The 20,243-nt window shown below is 43.7% G+C and overlaps 1 protein-coding gene across 1 annotated transcript in view; it reads left to right on the forward strand.

Moving 5' to 3' along the window:
• adamts7 (a disintegrin-like and metallopeptidase (reprolysin type) with thrombospondin type 1 motif, 7) overlaps positions 1 to 20,243 on the forward strand; it is a 197,422-nt gene that overhangs the window by 6,386 nt on the left and 170,793 nt on the right. Inside the window, exon 3 of the mRNA XM_072565316.1 lies at positions 5,030 to 5,234. Coding sequence (XP_072421417.1) covers positions 5,030 to 5,234 — 205 coding nt within the window. The remainder of the gene's footprint in view (positions 1 to 5,029; positions 5,235 to 20,243) is intronic.

Here is a 20,243-nt window from a genome sequence, read left to right on the forward strand (position 1 = left end):
GTATTGAAATCAGTCCAGAGAAGGTTCTTTAGTGTGATACTAGCTATGAAGGGACTTCTGAGTAGAGGTTGAGTAGATTGGGCTTATTCTCATTGGAATATAGAAGAATGAGAGGTAATTTTATTGAAACATGCAAGATTGTTAGGGGACAGAGTGGGTGCAGAAAGATTGTGGGAGAGTCTAGAATGAGAGGGCTTAACCTTGGAATGAGGGGTCACGTGTTTAGGATAAAGATGGAGGAAGATGGTTGTGGTTGTTGGAAGTCACTCATTTCAGCTGCAGGACATCACTGCAGGAGTTCCTCAGGGTACTGTCCCAGACCCAACCACTTTCAGCTGTTTCACCAATGACTTTCATTCCATCATAAGGTTTGAAGTGGGGACCTTTACCGATGATTGCACGATGTTCAGCACCGTTTGGAACTCATCCAAAACTGAAGCAGTTCACGTACAAATGCAATAGCATCTGGACAATATACAGGCTTGGGCTGACAAGTGGTAACTCACAGAAATGCCAAGCATTAACCGTGTGCAATAAAATGCAATGTAACCATCACTGAATCCTCCACTATGAACATCCTGAGGGTGACCATTGACCAGAAACTCAACTGAATTCGGCACATAAACCCAGCAGTTACGACAGCAGGTCAGAGGCTCGGAATACTGTGATGAGTAACTCACCTCCTGATTCCTTAAAGCCTGTCCACTGTCTACAAGGGACAACTCAGACGTGTGATGCAATATTCCCCATTTGTCTGGTTGAATGCAGCTTTAAACAACTCTCAAGAAGCTCAACATCATCCAGGGACAAAGCAGTTGGTTTGATTGGTATCACATCCACAAACATCCCATCCCCCCACCACTGATGCTCAGTAGCAGCAGTGTGCACCATCGACAGGATGTACTGCAGAAATTAATTGAAGATTCTTAGACTGCGCCTTCCAAACCAACAGCAATTCCATCTGGAAGAACAAAGGGCAATAGATACATGAGAAGTCCATCACCTCCAAGTTCCCTCCAAGCTATGCACCCTGCTGACTTCACTCTCACTGAGTCAAGATCCTGGAACCTGCCCGAAGGGCATTGTGGGTCTATCCACAGCACATGGACTGCAGCGGTTCAAGAAGGCAGCTTACCCCCACCTTCTGAAGGGGCAACTAGGGACGGGCAATAAATGCTGGCCCAGTCAGTGATCCCTGCATCCCGTGAACGAATAAAAAAAACTCTTCACTTGGAGGGTGAATTCTTTACAGCAAAGTATTGTTGGGCCCATTAAGTATTGCTCAAGGCTAAGATTGACAGATATTGAATTAGTAAAGGAATCAAAGGTTGTGGGGAAAAATGGAATTGAAGACCATGAGATTTGCCATGATCTCATTGAATGGTAGAGCAGGCTTGATGGGACGAATGGCCTAATTCTGCTCCTGTGGTCTTACAAGGGAACAGGGTATTAGGATTCATTGTACATCTATATTAAACAGCTGACAGAGTCTTGATTGTTTCAATGGCCTCATCACCTGGTAAAATGACCAGCTGTCTCGTGGTGTCCCTGGACTTCACACTATGAACAGGAGTAACAGGAGCCCAACTTACAAAACATTATCCCACTAGGTTTTCCAGGATTTTCAAAGCTTTATTTTTTAAAATTAAGATTAATCTTCTCACTGCAGTTGTGATAAACCGCAAGAAAAGAAAGATAGAGGCATCAACATCAACATTGTGCATCATCTTCATTTTTTGCACACCACTTTTATTTCTTAGTTATAAAAATGATTGGGGATGGGGGAATAACAGCAATTCATATGATGCTAACATTGGCAAATTACGTCATAAAAATTGGGAATGTCGAAGGAAAATCTATTGAATAGCTTCAGGAAGAATTAGACGACGCACTGGGAATTGCAGGGTCCTTTAGGATGAGTGAATTGGTGTAAGCTCAGTGATCTTTCTCATTCATAGCTATCGTAACATTGGCTGTGGCCTCGATGGAAAACACTCACTTGTTATTCTCGAAGTAGGAACAAATGATTGCAGATGCTGGAATCTGTACTGAAAACAACCAATGCTGGAGATCACAGCGGGTCAGGCAGCATCCACGGAGAGAGAGCAAGCTAATGTTTCGAGTCCTAATGATTCTTCATCAGCACTGAAGGGTCATCTAGGCTTGAAACGTCAGCTTGCTGTCTCTTCATGGATGTTGCCTGACTCGCTGTGATCTCCAGCATTTGTTGTTTTCAATTTTATTCTCGAAGATTGGCTTTTCAATTCATGCTCTAGAGGTTTCAATTCCATTATTCTGATGGATATTCCTGTTCCAATAATGAGGGAGGGCTGGACTATTACAAGTGTTGTTCTTAGGCCTTTAACTTTTATGTATTGGATGTTAAGCCAAGGCTGTGATTTCCCTCTTTGACTACCCTGTCATTATAGTATTGCCAGTGGAAGGCTCTTGCTGTGAATAAATTGGTTGCCATGTTTTCTACATTTCATTCGTATTTCCAATGTCCTTCATTGGCCTGCGATTGGACAGCCTTTCTTTCCTTAAGAACCTTTAGGAGATAATCAGCAAGTTGCTCACTCCTAACCTGTAATTCTCCCAGTCCTGTATCGAGGTTCCTGCACTCCCCCAGATCCTTTGTCCTGTAATGAGGCTCCTGCCCCCCCATCCACTGTCCTGTAATGAGGTTTGTAAAGTCCCCCATCCTTTGTCCTGTAATGAGGTTCCTGCTCCCTCATCCTCTGTCCTGTAATGAGGTTCCTGCTCCCTTATCCTCTGTCCTGTAATGAGATTCCTGCCCCTCCATCCTCTGTCTTGTAATGAGGTTCCTGCACTCTCCATCCTCTGTCCTGTAATAAGGTTCCTGACCCTCCATCCTCTGTCCTGTAATGAGGCTCCTGCCCCCCATCCACTGTCCTGTAATGAGGTTTGTATACTCCCCCATCCTCTGTCCTGTAATGAGGTTCCTGCCCCCCCATCCTCTGTCCTGTAATGAGGTTTGTACACTCCCCATCCTCTGTCCTGTAATGAGGTTCCTGCTCCCTCATCCTGTCCTATAACGAGGTTGCTGCCCCACCCATCCTCTGTTCTATAATGAGATTCCTGCCCCTCCATCCTCTGTCCTGTAATGAGGTTCCTGCACCCCCATCCTCTGTCCTGTAACGAGGTTCCTGCTCCCTCCCCATCCTCTGTCCTGTAATGAGGTTCCTGCACCCCCATCCTCTGTCCTGTAATGAGGTTCCTGCTCCCTCCCCAACCTCTGTCCTGTAACGAGGTTCCTGCTACCTCCCCAACCTCTGTCCTGTAATGAGGTGCCTGCTCCTTCCCCAATCTCTATCCCGTAACAAGGTTCCTGCACCCCCATCCTCTGTCCTGTAACGAGGTTCCTGCTCCCTCCCCATCCTCTGTCCTGTAACGAGGTTCCTGCCCCTCCATCTTCTGTCCTGTAATGAGGTTCCTGTTTCTAGTCCACCTCTAATGAGCTGTTACCACAGAGAGTCTTCTTCTTTCTCAATTGCTGGTGTATTTGTACAGCTTCCAATTTTTATTTCAGGTTTGTAGCTGTGTTTAGCTTCCTTTTATGTGTTTCTGTTGGAAACAGATGTTGGTTTCTGCACTGGACCAATAAAGTTTAGTGAAGATTACATTGCTTGGCATTACAATAACGTGCACAGTGTGCAGTTCTGAACTCAATCAAGGCTGAATCCTCTCCAGGCTTCAGTCACTGATCCAATTATGGCTTCAACAGAAATCTTGGAACATTGTTGAACTGGCTCCAACTCAGTAAAATGTGTCTCTGGAGCCAATAAAGCTTGCCTTGTTTTTCGAGTAGAAGTCAGGATGACACCTAGCCCACTTCCTGTGAGTCTAACAAACTGTGATTGGATGTGACTTGATGTGTAAGAAAATCATTTAAAGTGACACTGACCATTAAGCCATTTTCTGGGTCAAAAAGAGAGAAAAAAACATGTGTTGGTTTTGGGCTTTTTGCAGCCTTGACATCCCTCAAAGTGTTTTATTAAAAGTTATGTACTTTTTGAAGTGTACCCATTTCTTTACCAAGGGAATGGCAGGAGTCACTTTGTGCACAGAAAGTTCCCACAAAAACAGTATGGAGACAATGATCAGATGATCCTGTGATGTCGGTTGGGACAGCAAAGTTTAGATGACCTCATATTTACTGAAAATGTGAGGCAGGAGGCTGATCCATAGTCTTTGACGAGACATGTCTGGAAGTAATGAAGGCATGCTTGAAGACTTAACCCAGAACGGCCAATGAACAGAGTAAGACCTTAATTTGTAATAAAAACTGAAAACTCTGGAAATAATCAGTGGATTAAACATCCTCAGCAGTTTGCTTTTGATCTTCATTTATAAACTTGGCTTTACATTATCATTTCCCTTTAGGGAAGTGCAGTTGAGAGAAGATTAGGTAGCAGTGTTTGAAATCAAGAGCAGCCGAGATAGAGTAGGTAAAGAAACACTGTTGCCGTTGGCGGTAGCGTCAAGAGCCAGAGGGCACCGATTTAAGGCAAAAGAAACAACAGTGAAATTTCGAAGGACATTTCTATGCAGCAAGGTGTTCAGGTCTAGAACACAGTGTCTCATTATTACAATGTCACCTTTTGAGCTGGAGGAGACTACAGAGATAGGCAGGGGCAGAGCCATGGAATGATATGGGAAAAAAGGATGAAAGTTTTAAACTTGAGGCACTGTCGGCCTGTTGCCAATATGAGTCATCAAGCATAGGATGGGCTGGTGGATGGATAAGTTGATGTGAATCTCAAAAGTAACAGAACAACCAATAAAACCTGCCATGTCTGTCCCTAAAGTCTCCTGGTGTCCCTCACCCATCATTTCTTCCTCAATCACAGCCAAAAGAAGATTAAATGCTTGTTGCTTGTTGCTTTATGGGATGCTTCTGTCTATATTATTTACACCATATCAGCATGTGCACTTTATTCCAGTCCTCTAACAAGATGCCTCACAAAGGAGAAAAAAATTAACTGAATCTCTTGATTTGCTCTTTCAGAAAGGTGTATTCCGATTGTCAGATGAAGATTACTTCATTGAACCTTTGGAGGGATATTCCTGGGATGAAGATAGAGCACAGCCTCATGTTGTTTACAAACGGCACGCTCCAGAAACAAAAGGATTGGAGCCTCACTGGTCGGATGTTTTGATGGAAAGGCTGAATAACAAGGGTCCTGAAGAAAATAGAGTGTGTGGTGTGTCAGGTAAGTTCAACAATAGATTTCTGCAATGCAAAGAGTTCCTCAAGTCTCTGTTAACCGTGAGAGACAGGTATCCAGTGTGAAGGTCAGAGATTGGAAATGTTGCTGTTGTTTGTTTCTATTGGGTACTCTTTGAGAAGTTGCAGCTGACAGCAATACAGACTTTCCTGCTCTCAACTGCATTCTTGAACATAAACCATTGAGTTTCTAGGAATGAGGGTCCATCTTTTTATAAGGTGCTCAATTTACAAACCCCTTGAATCTAAACACTGTCCTGACTTGGAAATATATCACTATTACTTCACTGTCACTGGGTCAAAAACCTGGAATTCCCTCCCGAAGGATCAAAAGCACATAGTCTGCAACAGTTCAAGAAGGCAGCTCACTAGCACCTCCTACAGGGCAACTAGGGATGGTCAATAAATACTGGCCCCACACGTGAACAAGTGAGAAAAGACTGATTGCCTCAACCAGCCAATAACTACATTATTGTTGTATAATGTGACTACCAGGATAACAGAAGGCAATAGATCAGAATTAGGACGCTGATCTTTTTATTTCCAGCAATTCTTATTTTTTAAATGCATTCGAGAGATTTGTTTGTCCTTCTGAGCCAGATTACCTCTTGCCCGTCCCCAGTTGCCCTTGAGAAGGTGGTGGTGAGCTGCCTTCTTGAACAATTACAATCCATGTCATGTATGTATGCCCACAGTGCGTCTAGAGAGGGAATGCCATAATATTGGCATTAGCAAAGTCTACTACTTGAGGCAATGTATTTGTTTATTCTGAATTTCACAGCAATAAAGCTCCAGTTACAAACCTGCTCCCTTCTACCCACTCCACACAGCTGTCTCCCACTAACACTTACCTCCAATCCTCCCCCTCCCACCCAATCGCCTCCTACCTTCTCCTTTTTACCCTGGCCCTCTTCCTTCCACCTTCCCCTTAAAACTCTATTTCCCCTTCCCTCAACCTGCTCCCTTAGACCCATTTGTCTCAGCCAGTCCCCCTCCCACCCTCTCCCTCTCACTCTTACTCTCTGTGCCTGTTTCTGTAATTTTGTGCAACTAGTCAAGACGAGAAAATTGCATTTCCTTTGTTGCCTTCTCATGTTTTATACTTCCTTACCTGCTAGCACTTGCCTGTGTTTAATCCCCTACATTCTTCCATGGAGATACCAGTAAACCTCGCTCTAACATGAACATACTTCAGAAAACTAAGCCAAACTTTAATGAATAGGGATGCAAATCTCATTTCAACTGAATACGAATGTTATTTGTTGTTAAAGTAAGTGTACAGTCTCCTCCTCTTGCATTTGAATCATACTACCTTCTGGTAATTATGTTAGATAAACAGAGACAGGAGTAGGCCATTCAACTCCTCTATCTAATTCCACCATGTAGCAGAGAGCTGAGGACATCACAGCATTCAATCTATTGATTTACTCTGCTACTGGTACCCTACCTCACACCAAGACCAGTTCATCCATCACACTCTGAGCTTTGACCTTTCCTAGATCCTTTTCAACAGACCCTTTTCACCAGAACATCTAATTTAATTGGGACTGATCTGTACCATGACCCCAAATACCTCAGCCTATCAAAAAATCAGTCAATCCCGGCTTTGAAATTTTCATAAATGTCAGCAAGTATTTTGGGAGTGAGAGCTCCAGATTTCCAGAACCCCTCTGGTGGCCTGGACACTTTCACATTTAATACTTCCATCACTCCCCTATTGGTGGTCTGTCATTAGAGCTTTAAGTTCTGGAATTCACTTTTTTTCTCTGACTCTCTACTTCTGTCTCTGGCTATAAAATACTTATAGGCTGCAGCACTGGCCAAATCTTTGCTCATCTGCCCCTTTTTGCCTTGTCATAGAATTCCTACAGTGTGGAAGCAGGCCATTTGACCCATTGAGTCCACACCCACTCTCCGAAGAGCATCCCACCCAATCCTTCTAACCCTGCATTTCCTACGGTTAACTCACCTAGCCTGCATGTTCCTGGATGCTATGGGAAATTTCCCATGGCCAGTCCACCTAACCTGTGCATCTTTGGACTGTGGGAGGAAACCCACGCAGACACAAGAAGAATGTGCAAACTCCACACAGACAGTCACTCGAGGCTGGAATCAAACCCAGATCCCTGGCATCACAGGGCAGCAGTGCTAACCACTGAGCCACCGTGCCACTCCAGCTTAATGTCAAAGTTTATAAAGTGTCTAAGGATGTTTTGATGCATTAAGGAGGTATATACAGGCACTTTGTTGCTATTATTGTTGAGGTTGTTGTTGAAAGAGGAGGAAAGAAAATCAGGGGTACACCAGAGGCCAGAATCAGCCATGTGCAGAGATTGCAGAGGGTTGTGAAGTTTGAAGCTAGGACGGGTGAGGCCATGGGATGATTAAATTAGACATTCTGGTGAAAAGGATCCAGGAAAGATCAAAGCTCAGGGTGTGCTGGATGAACTGGTCTTGGTGTGAGGTAGGGTACCAGTAGCAGAGTAAATCAATAGATTGAATGCTGTGATGTCCTCAGCTCCCTGCTACATGACAGCATATATTCTGGATTAAGGAATACGCTTACAACTTCACTTCTTGTATTTGTGGTATATGTGCCGCCTCCTCCCTCCCACTCTCACTGCGAGAGTGAACAACAAACACAAAGACGATGTAAAATCGAGAATCTGTGGCATGTGACCCAGTCAGTACTCTTCATCTTGGAGTGTACAAGAAGGAAATGGCAGCTGTGTTCTGATCCCGCTGCTATCATCAAGATAGGAAAGCAAGGAAAAAGTTCAAAATCATTTTATAAAGATGTTAATAAATTAAATTAAAATGATTTTTCATTAGTTTGGCACAAGGCACAGTCAATGATCAGATTGAATGCTCAGCCAGCCTATCTGACCAGTCTGCCTTTAATACCTTCCAGCTCATAGATCAACCATCTGAGTTCAGAAAAGAGAGAAAGAGCTGATTATCTCGCCAGCCAGCTTTTCATTGCAGACGTTGCTGAAGGGTCGCGGTATGACCAGATAGTGCTATCAGCCTGAAACAGAAGGTTCAAAAATGACCCTGGAGGTTTAAGTTTGAAATCCTGCCTGTCTCCCTGGATCAGTTTTGGTTGCTATCATTCAGCTGAGGTGTAAACCTGAAGCCCTGGCCAATATCTCTCAGAGGGATGTCAAAGATGCATTGCCCTCAGCAGTTATCCCTTGGCCAATGTCAAGAACAGATGCTATGGTTGTCTATGTGTGGGAGCCTGCTGTGTGTGAATTAGCTGCCACATTTCCTATGTCACAGCCAATGATTACACACTTCAAATGTCAACCATTGGCTGTAAAGCCTTTGGGATGTCTTAAGATCATGACCATAAAGATTGCCGTGTTATCCTGCCACACTGACATTGTGCATGTGTAATCTCCTGAATGAGTCAGAGAAACACAGAGCTAACATGGGGGAAAGGAAGTACTTTGGGGAAATGGTTTCTGACCCCTCTCCTCAGGAGATTGAAATCAAGGCAATCACACAGACCAAGTGTTACCTATAAAAACACGCCCACCTTCCATGTGATGCAATCTCCGTTCCAGTCAGGAACTATTTAGATCCGAGGAGCAGGATCCTGCCTGACCTGCTGTGCTTTTCCAGCACCACTCTAATCTAAACTCTGGTTTCCAGCATCTGCAGTCCTCACTTTTGTCCAGTCAGGAACTGGTCAAAGTTCCTCTGGAACTGACCAATAGCACATTCCAGAGGCTGATGACTCTCTGGGGCTGCGAAGATCACGTTCTCACTTTTCCAGAGTTGAACCTCATGCTTCCTGGACCTCTTTCATCATTTACTTTGTAATGATCTATCAATAGGGATGCTATCTAACACTTTAATGATTTGTAGACCATCTTTTCATTCAGTAATTTTAGCAAAACAAACGTCACTTGTAGAAATAGATCTCGCTCTCCTCTGATGGAGACAAAATTGGAGATTTCAGGAGGTGGGGATTTGTTCTTTCAAACATCGCTAACTGCAAGAGGGAAAACAGTGCCTTGGAAAATATCAATGATTCTCTTCAAATTTAAAAAAAACTTGCCTCAGAGAAACAACAAAGCCATGATATGTGTATTGATTTGTAATTTACGTGTTAGTTTCTTTGCTTCTCTAGCACGTTACTCTTACAGGAGGTACAAAGACAGAAGTTGGAAGGAGTTCAGCCAACTAGCAGCTGTTCCAATTTTCCATGGATAGGGCTACACCCAGAATAGATCTCCAGATATCATCTCATTTCTTAACCCTATTAATGCTGAGGCTAATCGAGTTGGAGAACACATTGTAATCAGTCACTCTCCCTAATGGGATGCACCAACAGGGTTTAGCACCAACCTTTCCCCTCTCTTTACCTCTTTTTCCACCTTTTGTGATCTGCTTGGCCATTAACAAGCTTTACATGTAAATTAATCTGTTGGAAAACACAACTGATTTACTGGTGATGGTTAATAGATGAAACACAGGTGATTTGGTGATGGTGATGAGAAAAGCATTCAGTTGTGTGTAAGAGCAGTTCTGGATGTAAAAGACACTGCTAACAGATTAGTTTTTGTGGCACAGTGATCATGGCCTGACCAGGACACCCATGTTCAAGTGACACCTGATCCAGAAGTGTGTCATAATATCCCTGAATAGGTTGGTTAGAAAATGTCTTTATTACTAACAGTAATGAACAGCTTATTTTTGTGCTGTAAACTCCGTTAGTCCGGATTTATAGTCAGATACTTTGAGAGACAAAGGCATTTATTTGTCTGTCTATTGGTGTTTTATTTTCTTGGTGAGCAAGTGTACCCATAGTTAGTGTTGTTATTTGTATAACAGTTATATTCATTACCTCCCTGCGAATATTACTGTACCATACATGGAAAAAAATAACATTTTTGGAGAGTCTCAATTCTCCGCGACTTGCCATTACCCAGGATGGCCCCCTCCGTTACCGAGGATAATGGACTCTCTGTGTACTTAAAATAACAACAATCTGCATTTACAAAGAACCTTTAATGTAGCAAAACATCCCAAGGCACTTCACAGAAATGTTATCAGAACATGAATTTGACACTGAGCCATGTAAGGCAATACTCAGACAGGTGGTTGAAAGTTTGGTGAAAAAGGAAAGTTTGAAAGAGTGTCTTTTAAATGCAGATCGAGGTAGAGAGGTTTATAGACAATAGACAATAGGTGCAGGAGTAGGCCATTCTGCCCTTCAAGCCTGCACCACCATTCAATATGATCCTGGCTGATCATCCTTAATCAGTATCCTGTTCCTGCCTTATCTCCATAACCCTTGATTCATCTATCCTTGAGAGCTCTATCCAACTCTTTCTTAAATGAATCCAGAGACTGGGCCTCCACTGCCCTCTGGGGCAGAGCATTCCACACAGCCACCACTCTCTGGGTGAAGAAGTTTCTCCTCATCTCTGTCCTAAATGGTCTACCCCATATTTTTAAAGCTGTGTTCTCTGGTGTGGCACTCACCCATCAGCAGAAACATGTTTCCTGCCTCCAGAGTGTCCAATCCTTTAATAATCTTATATGTCTCAATAAGATCCCCCCTCAGTCTTCCAAACTCAAGGATATACAAGCCCAGTCGCTCCAGTCTTTCAGTGTAAGGTAGTCCCACCATTCCAGGAATTGACCTCATGAACCTACGCTGCACTCCCTCAATAGCCAGAATGTCTTTCCTCAAATTTGGAGACTAGAACTGCACACAATACTCCAGGTGTGGTCTCACCAAGGCCCTGTACAGCTGCAGAAGAACCTCTTTGCTTCTATACTCAATCCCTCTTGTTATGAAGGCCAGCATGCTATTAGCCTTCTTCACTACCTGCTGTACCTGCATGCTTACCTTCATTGACTGGTGTACAAGAACACCCAGATCTCTCTGTACTGCCCCTTTACCTAACTTGACTCCATTTAGGTAGTAATCTGCCTTCCTGTTCTTGCCACCAAAGTGGATAACCATACATTTATCCACATTAAACTGCATCTGCCGTGCATCTGACCACTTGCCTCACTTGTCCAGGTCACCCTATAATTTCCTAACATCCTCCTCACATTTCACCCTGCCACCCAGCTTAGTATCATCAGCAAATTTGCTAATGTTATTACTAATACCATCTTCTATATCATTAATATAGAGGGACTTCTATAACTTCGGGCTGGTTGTGAAGTGATTAACATTCGGCCTCTGCAAGAGGCCAGAGTTGGAAAGACTTTGGAGGGTTAAAAGAACTGGAGGAAGGGATGGTAAGGAGGGGGGCCACAAAAGGGAATTGAAAGCAAAAAAAAGTAAAGATGTTGCTGGATTGGAACTGATGCTAATTCAGTAAGTACAGGGGTGATGGGTGAAAGGGAATCTTTGTGCCTTGTGGACTCACTGGACTAGTGATGAAGAGGGTCAGGTGAATGTATCGGGGCCACGTGTTCACATCTCAGTGTAGTTATTAAGTCTGGAGTTGAAAGCTACATTATAAACCAAAAAAAAATTTAATTATTGTTCAAAAACCCATATAGTTCATGCATACCCTTACCTGGTCTGGCCTACATGTGACAACCATCTGATGAAGGAGCAGCGCTTCCAATTATACCGGTTGGACTATAACCTGGTGTTGTGTGATTTTTAACTTTGTACAGTCCAGTCCAACACCAGCATCTCCAAATCAGACCACAGCAATATTGTTGACTTGCTTAACTGCCCTCTGAAATGGCTGAGCGAGCAAGTTCAAGGGCAATTAGGAATGGCAGCAAATGCTGCCCCTCAATGGAATAGCTGAGTCTCCAGCTTTGACAGAAGCAAATACGTGCGCAAGTGCCAATCGGACAGAGCGTGCTCTGTGTCTGAATAAAATATGTTCTTCCTGTCAGCTGTTTACAATACACACAGGGATGCAACTACACCGAGCTTCTATTGTAATGCGGAATGTCATCTTCCTGCTGTGGGATGTGGCTAAATTCCCAGGAGGAAATCTCTGAAAGGTAGAGAAACCACTTGAGAAAATGACTGAGACTATCTGTGAGTTTACTGACCAATGATCAACATGAAAAAAATCGTACCTCAGAAATACTTGGCTCATTTCATTGTCCAAATATCATCTGGCATAGGATTTAACACAAAAACATGCATTTATATATCGCCTTTTCTGTCCTCAGATGTTACAAAGTACTTTATAGCCAATGAAATTTCTTTGAATTGTGGAGAATGCTGTGATGTAATAAACAACAATTTAAGCATAGCAAGTTCCTACACCAGCAACTTGATAATGATCAGATAATCTCCTTTTTGTTAAGTGATGTCGATTGAGGATTAGATATTGGCTGGAGACCAAGGTAAAATTTATTGCTCCCTGAATACTGTATGTGCCATGGCAACTTCTAGATTCACCCAAGAGAGCAGAGGGGGCCTCCGTTTAATATCTGACGGGACTAGTCAGTGCAAGTGTGGCGTTAATTTTGACTCTTGTAATCATTGTAGCCACTTTTGTTTATGAAGCTTGTTTGTGAATGACCAAAAGAGAACTGAAGGAACTGTTTAATCTTTTGTGCCTGCAAGGGTCGGAATACTTTACAAAGGTTACCAATCCTCCAGAATGGAGTCTCCAGGAATTTAACAGAATACAGTAATTTAAGAGAAAATCTTCAACAGCATTTAAAAAAAGTATGATCTTATAAAATCTCTATCCTTGAATGTTTTTTGTTTATTAATTATGGAAGTAAAGGTTTGAAGAGGGGGAGAGGAAGGGATGTTTGACAACTTGATTCGCCAAATTGAGTGATAGCAGAGCTAGCTCATTTTCCTGTTGGCTGTAGGAAGCTGTTGTATCATGAGGATAGAAATTGCAGAATGGGAGGAGGGCCGTGATTGGACAGTGGGAATCACCCCAGTGCCAGATTTGGCAACACAGGGTTCATTAGAATGAACGATCTTCGCCTTATCCCAAAACCTGCTCAAAGTTAGTCAAACACAATGGAACATATCACCCCTGTTTGTTGCTGTTTTTTTCATGACCTTTAAGCCTAAATGTCAGCTTCCAGCTGCAGGACTGGAATATCCAACTGGGCAAAGAGCCCAGGAAGGGAGGGATTTAATCACAGCTTCAGCAAGCTGAACAAATAAAGTTGCGTATCATTGTCCGTTTCTGGTCCTTCAGTATGTCTCCTGTATCCAATCCCCTCTGGCCTCTTGTGACCTCTCTTTGGCCTCGTAACAAACTCCTCCTATAGAACAAGGGACAATGAAAGAGGAGCCCATTCAGTCCCTGTTCTGACATTCATTGGTTGATCTGTCTCCATTTACCAACTTGGTTCCATTTCCCTCAAGTACTCTTGTCTAACAAGAATTTATCAATCACTTTCCAGGTGCTTGTGTTGTACTCCTTTTCTTCTTTGAAGGGTTAATCAGCTCCCATTAAAGGTAAAGCGATAACTTTAGGGCAGAGTGATGGAATATTTGCAAACAAGAGCTCAAGATGTTTATAGAGTTTCACAGCATGGAGACAGGCCCTTTAGCCTATCGTGTCCATACGAGTCAAAGAACATCTGTCCATTCTGATCCCATTTCCCAGCACTTGTCCCACTGCCTTGTTGGCTATGGAGTTTCAAATGTTCATTTAAACATTTCTTAAATGTCTTAAATGTTCCTGTCTTTACCATCCTCACAGGCAGTGAATTCCACATACCCACTGACCTCGGAGTGAAAAAGATTTTCCTCAAATCCCCTCCAAATCGCCTGCTTCTTCCCTTAGCACTGTGCCCTACGGTTATTGACCCATCAAAGATTTCTCCCTCTCTAAGCCCCACATAGCAGTGTAGACCTCAATCAGATCTTCCCCTTCAGCCTTCACTGCTCTAAGGAAGAGAACTCCAGCCTATCCAGTCCCTCTTCATAGCTGAATCACTCCAGTGCAGGCAATATCTTGGTGAATGCCCTCTACACCCTTTCCTGTTCAATGACATCCCTCCTACAGTGTGGAGACCAGAGTGATCCAGCTGAATTTAGCCAAACACAGGTTAGAGATATCATTCCAGCTCTGTGACTGACATCAATACATTTTAGCCCGTACAAGTTTTCATTGCTCATCTGTCTATAAACCTTTGGGGTTTAAGGAGCCTGATTCTGCTTTAGATTCAAAAGACAATTCAATGACAGCATCTCCTGAAACTGCAACCGTTACCATCTAGAAGGTCAAGAACAGCAGATACATGGGAACACCACCCCTTGCAAGTTTCAAATCTTAACGAGTTTTGAGAAGATTTGTAGCTCAGGTTGAGGTTCTGGATGTAGGTATCTTCGTCCAAGGCCCACTGAAGATGTTACCTAGTATGGTGATGAAATGTCTGGAAATGAACCTTCCAGCTCAGCGAGCAAATTTACATCCAAGTTTCAAGTCACTCACTATCCTGATTTGGGAATATATCACCATTTGTTCACTGTGGCTGGGTCAAAATCCTGAAATTACACCCCTCCCACCACCACCGAACAACATTGTGGATTAACCCACAGCACACGGGCTACAATGATTCAATAGGGCAGCTCACCATCACCTTCTCCAGGGCATTTTGAGAGTGGCATTTGATTAAAACCCTATGTTTGGCCTTGGCTGGTGAGAGTCAGTGGACTGCAAATTGGGCTTGTGAGAGTCTATGTATTTGGGAAAGATAGGAGAATATTAGAGGGATTGTGGACAATCTCAGGACAATTATTTTCACAATTTGAGGGAAAAAAACCACCAAAACGACACTCAGCCTAAGGGCTTGTTTGGATTCCAAGATTGGTGCAAGACACAAAACTGGGGCTAAAAGGTGCAAGGGCAGGTTTCATAGTGAGGATTGTATCCCCTTCAGCATCTAAAATAAAGAGTGATCTAACTGAAATGCTAACAGTGATTAAACAATTCAAAAGGTTAGATAGAGAGAAACAGACTAGTGTGGGGGAAGGGAGGATGGAATTCTGAAAAAGGGGGCAGAAATCAGAGTAAGGGTTTTCAGGATGAAATCTGGAAGCACTTTATACAAAAGATCATGGAAACATGGAACTCTGTTCCCCCACAAAGTTGTTGAAGCTGGGGATGAGTTGATTGTTTCAGAGCTGTGAATTTATTTTTGGCAAGGACATTAACTGATACAGTGGAGAGGGGGGATGCGAGTGGAAGGGGTGGGGGTGGGGGTGGGGCTAAATGTGCTAAAAGGCGTATCGGCCATGACTTAATTGAGAGTTGAATAAGGCCGAAGGGGCTGAATTACCTCCAGATGATGGGAGGTTTCTCTCCCAGAGCAGCGAGAGAAGCACAGAGCACCACAATGGTCAGTGAGTGACTGCAGCAATGGTGCTGTTCCTTGTGTAATGTTCCTTTAACTTAAATCTGGGCGGTGCCCTCTGTGATCAGGTTACGTAACAAATTTGAAAGCCAGTTTGTAAATGTTCTTGGAATAAATACCCTGCATGCCAAGGGGCTGGGCACATGAGTGGAACAAATGAACATTGAAGCCATCGTGAGGATGCCAAACCATTCTGCTTTCCCATTGGAGCATTTTTCAGGCATGATGTGGATGACATGCCTCACAAATATTAACCATCCATTGATGCCAGATTCCAATTACAGTATGAAGCTGGTTCAAGCAGAATTGAAAACAGAAAACACTGGAAACACTCAGGGGATCAGGCAGCCTCTTGCAGCATTGACCTGATGAATTTACTCTTTTTCTCTCTTCGCAGACACTGCCGGGTTGACTAAATATTTCCAACGTCCCTCTCTTTGTTTCAGATTTCCAGCATCTGCCGTAATTTACTCTGGGGTTGATTGGAGCTGTGTCAGTTACAAACATCAAGAAGGAAATAGAAACAGGGGCAACACAGCGGCTCAGTAATTAGCACTGCTGTCTTACAGCAGCAGGGACCTGGGTTCGATTCCAGCCTTGGGCGACTGTCTGTGTGGAGTTTGTACATTCTTCCCATGTCTGTGTGGGTTTCCTCTCACGATCCAAAGATGTGCAGGTTGTGGTGGGTTGGCCATGGGAAATTGCTTATAATGTTAGTGCATTATTCAGAGGTAAATGGGTCTGGGTGGGTCACTCTTCAGAAGGTTGATGTGGACTTGTTGGGCCAAAGGGCCTGTTTCCACACTGTAGGAAATCTAAAACAAATGTTTTTGACTCAGTGACAGTTGGTTTGAGATTGGTGGATGGCTATTTACCAGAAGACCCCAAGTGAGATTTCACGCTGTAGCTTATCAATCCCACCTCATTAACTACCTAGCCACATTTTGGCATCTGCTTCATCCCATTCTATTCCCATCTTACCACATGCCATTCCTGGATCATCTCTCTATTGCTGGAATATCATGGAATTGACCAGGCACCTTAAAAGCCAGTTGTGCACACGTACAAGCACAGTCAGTCCGGGGCTGCCCTGCCTGGTTTGGTGCCCCTCTGTGTGGGCAGGGAGCTGGAGCTCCAGCTGGGATGAGGGTAGGGCTGATCTGGGATGTTCTCCTCCCCCAGGGACCAGCAGGGGAGACCCCAACACCAGGCCATGCCCAGCCTGGACCTAGGGTACTCCTGAGGTTCCCTCCCCCCTGCACGAACAGTAACAGCTGTGCCACCCCGTTTCCATCTCCGTTAATACCCACTTCTTTCTTATTCCAGGGGCAAACCAGCTCCAAAAGGGCAGGAAGAGCCCTGCTGGGTAGTGGTTGGCACATATCAGATGCCAATGTCCAAGGACATGGGGGTGTGTGGCCAGTGCTCATGGATCATGCCGTGAGAAGTTGGTGCCCAGTGCCCACCATGGAGGTTGGCTAACCTTATGAAGAGAAGTTGACTAAACTCGAACTTTTCTCTCTGGAGAGAAGGAGGAAGAGAGGTGACCAGATTGAGGTATACAAGGTAGGGAGAGGCATGGATAGAGTCAATAGCCAGAGACATTTCCCCAAGGCAGGATTGGCTGGCACAAGGGGTCATAGTTTTAAGATATTAGGAGGAAGATATAGAGGAGACAGACGTCAGAGGTAGGTTCTTTATGCAGAGAGTTGTGAATGCATGGAATGCATTGCCAGCGGTGATGGTGGAAGCAGAGTCATTGGGGACATTTAAGTGACTGCTGGACATGTACATGAATAGCAGTGAGTTGAAGAGTGCGTAGGTTAGGTTATTTTATTTTACATTAGGATTAATCCTTGGCACAATATTCTGGGGCCAAAGGGCCTGTTCTGTGCTGTACTTTTCTATGTTCTATGGAAGTTTTTGGGAACAAGTGGTGAGCTGAAGATTCCAGGTCCCTGGTCTGACCTCCACGTCAAGCTGCTTCAGCCGGTTTGGTTAGGGTGGGAAGTTGAACATTAAAGATGGGAGTTAGGCTGTTAACTTGGTGTTTAACAAGCTTTAATCCCCTTTAATTAGCAACTCACTGCTGCCTAGTGAGAAACTCTCTGTGCCCCTCTGCAGATATATGAAAAATGGAGTGAGGTACTGCTGAGATTGAGATGGATGTCTTGTCTGATTCTGCCACAAATCTTGCCCACACCTCTCAGACCTCTGGAGGATTCTAGCCTTTGTTTTATGCACAGCTTTTCTAATCTCTGCAGGTCCCAAAGTGCTTTGCAGCCAATGAGGTACCTGCTGGAGTGCACCCAGCAGGATGTTCACCTCTGCCAACAATTCCCTGGTACAGAGCCTGCGTCCCATAAATGCCAGCAGTACCTGGCACCGATGTTACTGAATCTGTGACATTCTGACTCCAACAACACACAAGAATCGGAGCAGGTGACACTCGCTTTTTCCTCCTGAGTTTTCTCCGCTGCTCACAACAATGCGGTCCGAGCCTGTACCAACTCCAGCTTCCTGCACTATCTCTGTGTCCCTCAATTTCCTTAGCACACAACAATCTATCAATCTCTGTCTTGAACATTCTCTCTGACTAAGCACCTACAGCTCTCTGACGTGTACAATTCCAGAGGTTCACAACCCCAGGAGGGAAGCAGTTTCTCCTTGTCTCAGTCTGTTATTCCAAGTCAATGAAATGGCCTCTGAGCAGCTGCCAAGAGAAGTTGGTGCTACTTGTTGTGTGATGGCACTGGGGAGGTAGAGGAAGGCTGTGCTGAAACCCTTCTCACCCACACGATGGTGATTTTGATTTTAAACATTTAATTAAACATGTTTTAGACTGACAACCAGCTAAAGTAAGCTGAGACTTTTGGCAAAGTCAGTGTGTTTGTCTTTCTCAGCCCCATACAGTCTGATCTCTGACTTAAACAGAATTCAAGTGGATATTGGGGTCGGTTTAAGATCCTTGCAAGGCAATGACTGTGTCAAACTTTCCCCAACATTGGAGGGTATGAATTCTGACTTTATAATTCCAATTAACACGGTCAACTCTCCCTGACTCAGTAACAAAGTAAATTGCTTCTGGTCAGGAAACCCAGTACTTGCTGAGAGGTGATAGTGAGTGTGGAAATCTCAGCTGCCGAGGAGATTTGCTGCTGTGCACTCCCCTCCTTTCAGAGATTCATTGTATTTTATGTTGAATGTCTAGACTGGTTTCTAAATATTCTCCGTCCTCTCTTGAAAGGGTTAGAACCTGGGGTTATAGGTCAGTGGAACAATTACCATTTAATAAACAGCTGTCATTTGTGTCTGGGCCTGGATTGCGTTGCGTGGCACTTTGACAATGGGAGTCATCACTGTTGAGTTTGATGGAGTGCTTTGTTTGGCATCTAACTTCACACTTCACCCTATGGAGGCAGGAACTATAACTTCAGCAAAGTTTACACACTCTCCTCCAGCAGCTCTTGCAAATCCAGCTATAACCAGTTCACTGAGCAGAGACTGTAACTCGAACCCAGCATTGATAGGATTAAAGAACTGTTGCTAAGCAAGGTAGGGGGTTGGGGGTCAGCAGTTGTGTGATTGTATCCATTCCCTATTTGCCTATGCTGTAAATGATGCATTTGACCTCTGAGAAAGAGGCTCAAGCTGTGAGCAGAGAGAACTTTCAGCACCAGCTCACGTGGGCAAATGCCACACCAGATAACATATCCCATGTCATTCATCATTGCTGCAACGTTGTGTGAGACTGATGCCTGGTGCTTCACAGGCCTCCATCTCTGAGCTTCTTGTTCAACTTTTATCTTACATTTCCCAGCACACTCACACTGAGGTCACAAACTATCAATTATTTTCCCTGTGTCTCTCACTCTTTCAAATGCACTCAGCTCTTCTTCCTAATGTATCTCAATGATTATTTATAGTCATAGAGTCATACAGTGCAGACTTGGTGGTACAAAATTAAACAGTGCTATAAAGAGACATGAAATTGAAGCTTTTTGTCTTATATTCGTCAGGACTAGAACACAAGAAACTGATCCTAGAAAGGGAACTATGTTGTTGCATCAGTCGGTGTTCTCTTTCAATTTTGGATTTTTGCTTGCCAATCCGGATTAACAAAGAGATGCTGTGGAGTACTGGTGTTGGACTGAGATGGAGAAAGTTAAAAATCACACAACACCAGATTATAGTCCAGCAGGTTTATTTGGAAGCACTAGCTTTCGGAGCATGCTCCTTCATTAGGTAGCTGTGGGGCAGGATCATAAGACACAGAATTTACAGCAAAATATTACAGTTTCACACAACTCAAATGATATATTGAACAAACCTAGATTGCTGTTAGGTCTTTCATCTTTTAGAATGGGTTACAGGTTACGGTTCATTAATATGTAAATCCTAGAATTTCATTTAAGTCACATTCTCGAGATATGTTAAGATTTGATGAAAAAAGGTGACAACTCAGCTCAGACAATGCATTAAAGGTTTGAGGTTAGAGTCTGTCTGTGTCCCAATCTTGAGTCAGACTGGTTCTATTTACAAAGTAGGACTTTATAAAATGCTAGATGGATTGACTGCCTGTAGGTTGTATGCCAGTAGAATGTATCAGCAAATACAATTCTGCAATTGCAAATGCACCTCATATATGCGTGTGTGTGTA

This window comes from Chiloscyllium punctatum, chromosome 48 (assembly GCF_047496795.1).
Source record: "Chiloscyllium punctatum isolate Juve2018m chromosome 48, sChiPun1.3, whole genome shotgun sequence".
In the NCBI taxonomy this organism is placed as follows: Eukaryota; Metazoa; Chordata; class Chondrichthyes; order Orectolobiformes; family Hemiscylliidae; genus Chiloscyllium; species Chiloscyllium punctatum.